General features: G+C 44.0%; 1 protein-coding gene across 3 annotated transcripts; it reads left to right on the top strand.

Annotated features, from left to right (window-relative positions):
• Positions 1 to 6,170: 6,170 nt before the first annotated feature.
• Positions 6,171 to 8,601, top strand: LOC104312823 (thymosin beta 4 X-linked). 3 transcript variants are annotated; one of them, XM_009923212.2, is made up of 3 exons: positions 6,171 to 6,239; positions 7,139 to 7,246; positions 8,268 to 8,601. In XM_009923212.2, the coding sequence occupies exons 2-3, from the start codon at positions 7,147 to 7,149 to the stop codon at positions 8,303 to 8,305; spliced, it is 138 nt and encodes a 45-aa protein (XP_009921514.1). In that variant the 5' UTR covers positions 6,171 to 6,239; positions 7,139 to 7,146; the 3' UTR covers positions 8,306 to 8,601. The 3 variants fall into 3 exon arrangements, with proteins under 3 accessions (XP_009921514.1, XP_069629204.1, XP_069629203.1); XM_069773103.1 differs by lacking the exon at positions 6,171 to 6,239 and adding an exon at positions 6,541 to 6,663; XM_069773102.1 differs by lacking the exon at positions 6,171 to 6,239 and having other exon boundaries at positions 7,063 to 7,246.
• Positions 8,602 to 10,716: the final 2,115 nt, after the last annotated feature.

Raw genomic sequence — 10,716 nt, 5'->3', positions numbered from 1 at the left:
CTTTTACCTTGAGTTGGGGAAAGGCTACAGTTCAAGTTAGCACAATTTATCTGCTGCCAACACAATCACTCTCTGCCGCTCCCATGGTATTTCATGGTGTGGTCACTCACACTGAAAGTATACTAACTCCAGAGGAGTCAGTCTGAGTGTACAGAGCTCAAGTTAACCCTGTTATGAAGACATAGCCTTAATAAGACTGTAACTGATTTCTACACTTTATATTTATTTGCAAGGAAAAAAGCCATAAAAGTGGTCATTGAAAACGTTCTAGTTTGGTCAGGTTCTGAAGAGATAGCTGTTCACTTCAGATGCCGTGAGAGGAAAATAGTCGCCCCCCCCCCCTTTTTTTTTTTTTTTATATTTTAGAGAAGCAAAACGGCATTTAACATAGCATACTTGCAGTTTTCATTTAAACGGGCAGAAGTTAACAGATGTGGAACTTGCTCATTACCACTTTCTTACATAATTGTTGACCTTGTACATAGTGTATAATACCTATGTGTTTGCTTACTCTGGATAACAGCTTATAAAATTGGAAAATGATTTTTGGAAAAGATGAATCCCTTCAAGTAGAAATACAAGTTTTTATTCTGGAAATTGCTCACAGAGATCAGCTAGAAAAGATACTTTGCTGCCTTAGTCTGTTCCTCTGCTACAGCAGCCTTGTTTCTTTAAGCAGCTGAAAAACTTCAGGGTTTATCTTCTTTTCCCCAAAACATAAAACCTACTTAAGCTGCCAGGAGGTCCCAGGCTATTGAAAGTGGAATAATTTGGCAACACAAAGAGAAGTGCTGGTTAGGCACCCATCAAAACTACACCACAACCCTGTGTCCCAGAAGTCAAGGATACCACGCCTCCGTATCTACTCCAGCACAACGTGGATTGTAATGACAGACCCACCTATTGTCTTTTTTCCTCTGGACAAAAAGGAAATCTTAAGTTAATATCAGGTTAGAAGATCTCTAGATTTTATTATCTTTGACTACCTTATCTTGGATTATATTGGTTATCCATTTGCTGCACACTGGGTGCCACAATTTAATCTTCATATGGAATAGTGATTTTCCTTTTGTTTAAAGCAAAGAGCGTGAGAAATCCAACAGTGGATCATTTCATTCCAGGGCAGCCAGCTGCACTGAGAAGAGCCACGTTTGAGCACACTCCCAACACTCACCCAAGACTTCTCTGTCTTACTCTCCCTAAGTGCTGCTGCTTGCAAGAGATGCTTCTGTCCAGAGACAGAAAGGAGATTAAAAAAAAGACTGTTAGTAAAGACTGGAAGTCATGCTACATGCTAAACTAGTGTTTCTAGACCAGTATTCATCACAAACTGTCATGTGCTCTATAGCATATTAACTAATGTGACTAATACATCACATGCTTCTTTCCCCACCTTGTCTTTGGGAGAAGCATGTGCATGGACATTTTGTATTAATTTTTTTTCCTTTAATAATGCACGCATGTGTCACCACATTTTGCTAGAAAAGGCCAGGCCAAAGCCAAGTACTTTATGCTGGAAGCCACACTTTTGGGTCAGTTCTCAAGGAAGTTCTGTTGCAAGAATCTCCATCTGGTTAAACTTTTAAAAATTCACCCCCATACTGAGTTTTATAAGACCAAAAAAGAGGGAGAAAGGAAATTTCCACTCCCACTAGCTTATGTTTTCTCTCTTTGCTCTTTGCTGCAATGGGACTTTAGTATAGACTGTCTAAACTCCAGAGCTATTTGGAAAAGATGGGGTTGGAAAAAATAGCCCAAGCAGAAGGACTACCTACAACTAGCCTCTCCTCTTCCCTCAGTCCTCTGTACACACTTACCCTTAAGGTTCAACGGTCTCAGTGAGGAAAATGAAACACCTTAGGTAACGATAAAACATACAATACAAGACAAGTATTGAGTATTTACACACGAGCAGTGCAGCATTACAGCAGACACTCTGCCAAAGAGAGATCATTGCCTTCCTTACACCCCCAAGATTCATTGTCTCTTAGCCTGGGAACCTGTCTCTGTTCCCAAACATGGATATTTTTTTTGGCAGCAAGACGGAACAAAAGGCACAAAGAGAACTAAGAAAACCCTTTCAGTGAAGCTGTAGTCTTTTTTTTTTCTGTTCCCCTAAGGACGGGAAACCTTCTAAGGATAGCTTATAACATGCCCAATCCTGCTACCTTTCTGGAAGGTGCTCAGTGCTCATAGGGACCTAGAGGAATTGGGGTGCTTGCAGTTTCCAGCCCAGCTTTTGACCTTGAAAAATTAACCCCCTACCTTTAGCACCAAAAATACCACAACATTTTGAAAATGAAATCACTGTTATATTTGAGTGGGTGTGTTATTTCGAGACAGCACTAATGTGATTATAAAATCAGTTGTGTCAGCTTATTGGCTCAGCTACAGACACTGATCTGCTCGAGCGTCTGTTCCTCTAACCGGCTGCTCACATTAGGGTGCTTTGTCCCTCCTCAGCTCCATATAGAAATAGATGCGATCTGATTCCCACTGTTGCACCGAAGAGAAAGAAACCCCTTCTTCCTGCAGTTGCCCACCTAGTCTCCATCAAACTTGGCATTTCCAGAGCATCTCTTGTGTCAAACTTGAGCACAGTGTTCCCCCGGCCCGTGAAAGGCTATAGCCCTTTTACAGATAGATAGATAGATAGATGTCCCTGCAGCCCCAGCCCCATGCAGGCTGGGCTCACTGCTTCCAAGTGACAACAGCCAAGGGAAAAAGCCGAGTGGCAGCAGGCTCCAAACCTCCCAGGCTCACTTTTCAGACTCCCCTCCGAATTTTTCTTTGCACTTGAGCTCCCTTTAAACATTTCCTCTCACCTGTTACTGCATCCTGGTAGCAAGTATTTGTTTTCCCCTGTTTCTCTGTGGGTGTCTGACAGACACTCAGTGGCTTGTGCTGCCAGGCATGGTTTAATGCTGTCAGTGGCAGGTGACTCACTGGTACCAGAGGTGTCAGTCCTGGCAGGTTTGACTCAGCCCTTCATCCTTTGGCAGCAGATTGAAATAAAATGCAATTTCCATTGTGCACTGAGGCAGCTTTCCAGACACGGCCATACCAATGTGGCTTTATGTGCTTTGTGTGTACAGGATCTGTAAAGATCCTGTAGTTTGCTTGCTACGCTGGCGTGGTTTTTCTCACTTCTATATGCCTGATCATTCAGTTGCCCCTGTGCACGTCAAAGACCATTGAGGTTCATTGCTGCCACAGTCATTCCTAGGCCAGGTAACTGCCATGTTCCCCGTACTGAAGGCAGTGGCTGAAATCCTGCCATTAAAAGCCTTCTGTCAAATAATTGCTTCACTGCTCATATTAGCAGGAATATCCCAGTTCCCAGTGAAAGTAAAAGGCATCTGAATGAAGTATCACCTACCCATCTTTCCATCCCGTGACCAGCCTTATCTCAAAGCAGGACGCAATGCCCTCAGGCCAAACTCCAAACTTCCCATATGAAAAATATACATGTCTGGCTGTCCTGCATAGAGCGTAAACATAGGGTTTGAATCCAGCATGAGCTGTGTTTGACCACAGTACTGAACTTACAAGCTACAGAAACTTGACAGACACTTTATGCAATGGTCAAGATGTTCGTTATGGAGGTCGGTATCTACTGATTTGAGCTGACAGTGAGAACACACAATTTCTCATCATTATGGTACATGGACTAACCCAAACAACTCGCCTCAAACTGTTTTTAATACTAGGTCTGCCAATTAATCAGGCAATTATAATGGTGGTGGTGAAAAAACAAGCATGCCCACCCTGTCTTAGCATGTTTAGAAAAGCCTGAGCTCCGCTGTGGATGCTAGAGGCTGAGCCCGTGACTGTATACAGAAAGCCAGAAGCAAGATTCCTCTGCTTCGCTGTCCCAAACACTTTGATTGCTCTCTACATCTGAGAGAATTTGTGCCAGTCTAAAAGTTAAAGAGGTTTTGCCCTTGTAATCTTTCTTCATAATAAGAATTCTAATTGTTACTTGTAAAAATGGGCAAATATTTAAAAAACTGAAACTCATGAACTGCCTGCATTCATGAATCATTCAGACTGTGTTTTAAAGTCTTTTCTGATCTTCTAAATCTGGTGTCCAGCCTAACAAGAAGAGGTTAATGCTCTTTCTTTAAACAGACACTAAGACTGTTCAGTGCCAAATCTCAGCTACGGCTTACACTGAAGATTCACCCAGTAGCTGCCTTCCTGCTTGTTCCCAGGGGTTTTCAGTGAAGAACACAGCTTTCTATTTTTGACAATTGGTTGGACTAATGGGATGGAAGCAAGGGAACAAAGTCCTGATGCTAAATATGGCTATTATGTACGCACATTGATTTTGCGTGGACAGTCAGTGCAGATGCAGAGGTAACCAAGCCAGCCTACACAAGCTGACTGAGCTTTCAACATAACAAAAATGTAGCTACATTGCTGCCAGGACAATCTTAGTCCAGAAGCAGCACAGCCAGGTTTGCACAGAGCTCAGTGGGACCCAGACCATCTCTTTGGAGCTCCAGCTGAGCAGCGTTATGCAGGTTTTTCCACCATTCTCCCTTATTTCAGAAACTGCAGACACGGCTACAGAGAAAAATTGCTCTCAGAGTGGTGTTTACCAGGGCATGCAGCAACCCCTGCATTCTCTGAAGATACGGAAAATAGGATCAATAAAGGAAAGAATCACTGGGTGAAAAGGAACCACCTTTACGAATGCTGATGAGTAAAAATAATCATCTTTTTCTGAATTTCGTAGAATCATTTAGGTTGAAAAAGACCTTTAAGATCATCTAGTCCAACCGCAAACCTGTTCATTATTTTAATTTAAACAAACATTGGAAGAAGAGGTCCTTAAAACACATTTAAACACATCAAAACCATTTTCTCCATGCACACATATCAGACTCACACTCACTCTACCTAAGCCTATTATGCCAACAGAAAGATCCACAGCACCTTGCCAGGGCTCTCAATCTGCTGTGAGATGTCTCTGTCTCCATGAGCTCGTTGTCCAGGCTCCCTTTACAGTCAGTGGAGAAACCCAGATGCTCCTAGGGCACAATTAATTTTTTCCCAAGTTAGTTGCCTCTCTATTGACTATCACGGCATCTAGACAAGCAATTCAGATGCAGCCATCCAAAGTTACACAAGAGGAAACCCACGCCAGCATCTAGGAGAATGCACACAGCTCTTCCCTCCCAAACCCGAGGGCCTTGAAAAATTATTCCCCCCAAGTAGTTTTGTGCTGCATAGCTGGAGCCATCTCACAGCCACAGGGATGTCCACAGCCCTCAACAGCAGCAGCTCTAGGAGGTGGCTACAGATAGTGCCCACATCTAATACAAAATGCGTTTTGCAAATACAGGCGAGGGATAATAGCCATTTTGAAGGTTTTTCTGAATTACATCACTTGGCACCTACAGCACATTCTCCCTTTGCTACAGCTGAAGATGTTCCTTGCCAGCAAGTCCAGCATGGTCCACGCCATCGGGATGGGTGGAGGACAGGGAACAGCCAAGGAAGCAGGATGGGCAAACACGGCTTCTTGCAAAGCGAAGGCAGGAAGGTCGGCTGCGGGCAGCTGCCCAGACTGGCTAGCAGAGCCACGTCCTGTCGGGCTGAGGGAGACGCCAGCAAGTGGGTTGGTAGCTACCAGCATGGGAGCAAATGAAGGATTCATTGTTCTTCCTTTCAGGACACATTCCTGGACACCAGCATGGTGCTCAGACCCTTGCTTAACTCAGATTTGGCCCTCGATTGCGGCAATCATACCACGCCTGTGCTTCAAGTCCTCCCGAGCACGTCCTTCTGCCAGCCCGGGCAGCTGGGGGACAATCCCCAGGCGCTTTGCTGAATTCACCTAAAAACTCCCCACAAACTGCAGCACCAGCCCTTAACTGAACTCCAAATCTCACCTAAACTTGGAACCTCAGCATTGTAAAAGAAGGGCAGGAAGGGAAACTTAAATATTATTGTCTTGGTAAATGAGGAGAAAAGAAAAAAGAAAAAAAAATCGAGATGGATTTTGACAGTTTTCCCATTTCCCTCCCTCCTGCACTTTCTGCAGCAGCAATCTGTCCTTTCCCTAAACGCTGAGCAATCCCGGCACTAAACTAATCAATATTAATAGCGATGGGCTCGGGCGGGGGGAGGAGAGGAGAGGAGAGGAGAGGAGAGGAGGGATTACCCTGACCTTTTTCAACTCACACTGCCTCAGACGGCCACCAAGCAGCTGAGGAGAGAGCAGCCAGACGGTAATGCCATGTGGTTTTAGTAGCTTTTCTTTTTTTTTTTTTATTTTCCTGTGAATATTTACTTCTGTTGTCTCAGTACAGATAGCAATGAAATCTGATTGTCTTCAGGAAGGAAAAAATTTAATTGTATGAGCCATCTCCGGGCCAAACCTCGCCTTGATGGGAAACTCCACTGAAATCAGGGGAATAACGCCCAGGCTGGATTTTAACTTGAATTTCTATTAAAAACAGGAATTGGATTAGGGAAGTTTTGACAGGTGAAGTGTTGAATGCCGGTGTGCTTTGTGGATTTGTATAATAGAGTACAATCAAACCCATTGAGCCTGCGACTGGGATATTGAGTGCGAGAGCAAACAAAGGGCTGGATGAACCGGTCCTCTATTGTTAAGCACAAGTGTCCACAGCAGCTCATCCAGATACAGGGGTATGTATGCACTCAGAATAGGGTGCTCAGAATTAAAGACAAATCCTATTAATTAAAACAAAATCATAATTGAAGCTCTTTGTTCATATTGGATTGGGGGTTTATTGTAGACTTTCTGGTTAGCAGCATTTCTTAAAATAGAGGTTTACATCAGGAGGCACTGTGGGTTATTGGTAATTAATGCATTGTCTTTTCTTTACTGAGATATTCTTGTTTCCATGTGCAAAATTTGATTTTTAGAAATTTCATCTGAGAAATCTAGATAAAATTCTATTTATGCCTTTCCTCTTTTGCTCTGAAAGAGCCAAGCCTCAGGGAGAGGTCCCAGATTGAGGTGTTAGATTGGGGGGGGGGGGATAAACATTTTTATGGTATTTTCATATTTTTTTCTTTCAAACAGAAAATGCTTTGCAGATGGCTGATATCAGAGCACTAGCTGATGAAGCCATGGGTGTGTTTTTCCTTTCTTTGTCAGGACCCATCATGTCCGACAAACCAGATTTTGCAGAAATTGAAACATTTGACAAGACCAAGCTGAAGAAGACAGAAACCAGAGAGAAAAATCCATTGCCCACTAAAGAAAGTAAGTGCTTATGAGGCTATTTGAACTACAAGTAGCAAGGATACAATCTGTATTGCAGTTCATATGCAAAATGAATACTAATCATAGGATTACAGGCTCAAACTCATCCCTGACTTTAACTGGGGATAATACTAAGACTTGTACTCTATGCCGGGTTTCCAAGGATACAAGTAGTTACAACCGATGGTGCGTTTTGTCTGAAAAATCCTTTCTGATGGGATTGCTCTTACTTCTGCTAAAAGCAAGACCAGTTTTTCTGCTGGTTGCAGGTAACAGGATCAAACTGTTTGCAATTACCATGTTACCAGCCTCTCTGGAGACACAGACACACAGAGGAACACTTGCACATTCCTGGCAGACCAGGCAGAATCCCCAGAAGGTGCCTGGGCTCTGGATTTAACGTGTTACCAGGCAGATAAACTGCTGCCCCCCACTGGTACCTGCTGTCAGCCCTGGCCAGGAGAGCTCCAGGCACCTTCTCTGGGAATAAGGCTGCAAGAGAAACCCATCATCATCCTCGCCTAACAGGCAATCTTCCTTAGCAAAGCACCCCTGGGCTTTTCTTGTGCAGGGTCTTCTCCTGTCCAATTGCTGTGCACAGGCAGCCAGATGAGGGTTGTGATTCACATTCCACTTTGGGTGTGAAAATGGCATTTCTCTGCATTTGGACCAGACATTGTGAGTGGTTTCATGCAGAATAGTATCACTAACCACTTTGGATGCATCAGTACTGATAGCCATGGAGACACACTGTCCCTTGACACAAGATACCTGTTTTTTCCTTGTTTTATTATCCCTACCAATGCTAAAGCTGTAAATGCAAGAGAAGGTTTGCATATCATGAATTGCACCCTACTAGCTATGCAGACGTGGGAATGGGTTGGCATTGCAGGGGTGGCCAAAGAAAGCAAGCAGGGACTTACCATCCCCGGCTTTAAGAATGACTGTAGAAATTTGTATCCTGCAGAATCATTATAATGTTTATTGATGATGGTTTTTGTTTCCTCTGTTTTTCTGGCAGCTATCGAACAGGAAAAGCAAAGTGAAAGTACAGCCTAAGCATAAAATTGAAGATGTGACTACTGCTTCTTCAGTGGGGTTTTGGCTTCAAAGTTGGGTTGTTTTGTTTTGTCCCCCCCATCCCATGTTTTTTTCCCATTTATTTTAGCAAACATTTGCTCATTTAATGTTCCCTGGGGAAGAAGTTTGTTTTGTGTTTGTTGAACAAGATACTATGTATTTGTATTCTTAAAACATCATATTCCAAGTTCTGTATCAACCCCATTACTTGCCTAAAAAAGCAATTTGCATAAAAATTGTTTTCCTAAACCTCACAATAAACAGGTTTCTTCCGATCAGCTGTCTTTGAGCCTTGCAGAAATAGGGTTTACACTGCAACTCTTACTAGCATCCTTCTCACTTTACATTGCCACAGCATCTAAAGAGCACAGCCAGGTTAGGAAGAGTTACCCGAGGCCCCCACAGGTCCCCCCGGCCAGCACACAGCCCCTCTCCATCAGCACGTACACCTGTATCCTGCAGAATCCTGGAGCCCCGGATTGCACTAACCCCCCAGGCACCCCCCGACTGCCTTCGCAGCAGCCTCAAGACTTCACTCCTTTTCCCTGTGTCACTCAAAAGAGTGTTTCAGGGGAATTCAGGGGCAAATTTTGTATGCTAGTAGCTCCTAAGCTTTTAAACCCCCAGCTTGGCAGCAGGCATGAGTAAGATGGGAAGTTGCTGGCCTGCTTCAGTCCTGTTCAACAGTAGGTTAGAGGTCTCAGAGACAAGTACCTGCTTACAAATTCCATGAAAAATTGTTGGTTGGCCTGAGGAAACACTCAAGTTAGCACCCCAGATGGGAGAAGGGCTGCAGCACCCTCTCCACAGCTTTTTTCTCTCTTTAGCCTGTCAAGATCCAATCAACCCTGGGACAACTGCAGCACACATAGCCATCTAATATCAAGCAATATAGGAATGCAGAAAGGTGGGAGAAGGAAAGAAAATTTATTATTGCACTCACTTTCTGGGATGAGAAAGAAACCTTCAGCAGCACAGGACACAGACCTTCAAAGCAAACAAGGATTCCCTAAATCTCTGTTACTGGTGCAATAACATCCTTGCTGATCTACAGAGGGCTCAGCAAAAATGGCCTCTGGTACCAGCTCAGGGGACTCTCAATTACATGGTATCACATTATGTCTGGAATTAATTTGCAATCATATTAGAAAAACAAGTGCTTACTCTGGGAAGATAAACTGCTGTCCCTGGAGCTTCGGTTTGATCCTACTTGTGCTGAGAAATAGGAATAATTCTGTGTACTTCAACAGGGCTACTCCAGGTTTATACCCGTGTAAAGAGAGGCAGAAACTGTGCTACAGGCTTCAGAAAACAAATGGTTGCAGTGGTGTTTAGAAAGCACTCGTTTACTTAAGGGTTGCTTGACACTTGACATTTAATGTGAATAATCAGAACTGCAATTAAACAATAGCAGCTTAGCCACGAAACGGGTGAGTTTTGGTGGCAATGAAAAGTAAACAGAGGTGGCCAAGAGACCAAGGGAAAACACACGACATGCAGCACTAGTGATTTCAGTTAGAGCTTCCTTAACGTCAATGGCATTCAAAGGGCCAAGACTGCTGTTTCAATGACAACTCATCAGCTCGACGTTGCTGCTGTTTTCTTTCCATGACCAAGGTTTTTTTGCACATTGTCCTTTGAGCTCCTCATTCCCCTTGGAACCTGACTCTAAGGGGGTTCTTTAGGGTCTGCTGGATTTATTAATACTCATTTTTATGTAAAGGGTGAAGAATGCGAGAGGTTGAGCAACAAGGAAAACAGTGCTATTTTCTTTGTGACTCATGCCCTCCCCTCACCCCCGCATGGCACTGGGGTCAAAGAGCCTTTGACATTATTTAAATATCTGCTTTGATGACGGTTCCTTCATGGAGAGGGCACTCAGAGACAGCACTTAGAGCAACAACACCTACTGGAAACGCATACAGCTAATACCGTTCAACCAGATTACCCGTTACTTTTCCACAGGATGACTTTTAAGCACCATATTGCACTCAGCTGGTAAGCCCGCAGACTAGACTTTCTCCTTGTTCTTGCCAGGAGACAGCACTTTGTTCCACATGACGATCTCCCTCCTTCTCTGCCAGTTCAGAGCATCTGCCAACTCGCTCAGCACAACACACTGTAAATCACAAAAAACTCTTTGGCACAACTGAGCCAGTGGCCGGCATCTGTGCCCCCAGGTTCTCCCAGAACCTCAAGGTCTGGGCTGCGTCCTCAAGCCTGCACTTTGCAGGAAGAAGGGAAGGAAGGTCTGGCCAGAGCAAGAAAACAACAGATATTCTCCTCTTGTGTTTGCACAGACACAAAGGATTAGCAGCACGGCTCTAAGGAGCAATGCAAGAGATGAGAGCACTCTCTGCAGCTCTGGAGATCCAGATTTGTCCAGGCAC

This window comes from Haliaeetus albicilla, chromosome 27 (assembly GCF_947461875.1).
Source record: "Haliaeetus albicilla chromosome 27, bHalAlb1.1, whole genome shotgun sequence".
In the NCBI taxonomy this organism is placed as follows: Eukaryota; Metazoa; Chordata; class Aves; order Accipitriformes; family Accipitridae; genus Haliaeetus; species Haliaeetus albicilla.
This window is presented reverse-complemented; position numbering and strand designations above follow the sequence as displayed.

Bases quoted from the DNA above. Each gene is read 5' to 3' on its own strand.
- LOC104312823 (XM_069773102.1), top strand. From the start codon at position 7,078: ATGGCTGATATCAGAGCACTAGCTGATGAAGCCATGGGTGTGTTTTTC. The intron at 7,247-8,267 runs GTAAGTGCTTAT...TTTTTCTGGCAG, and splicing joins TCCATTGCCCACTAAAGAAA to CTATCGAACAGGAAAAGCAA.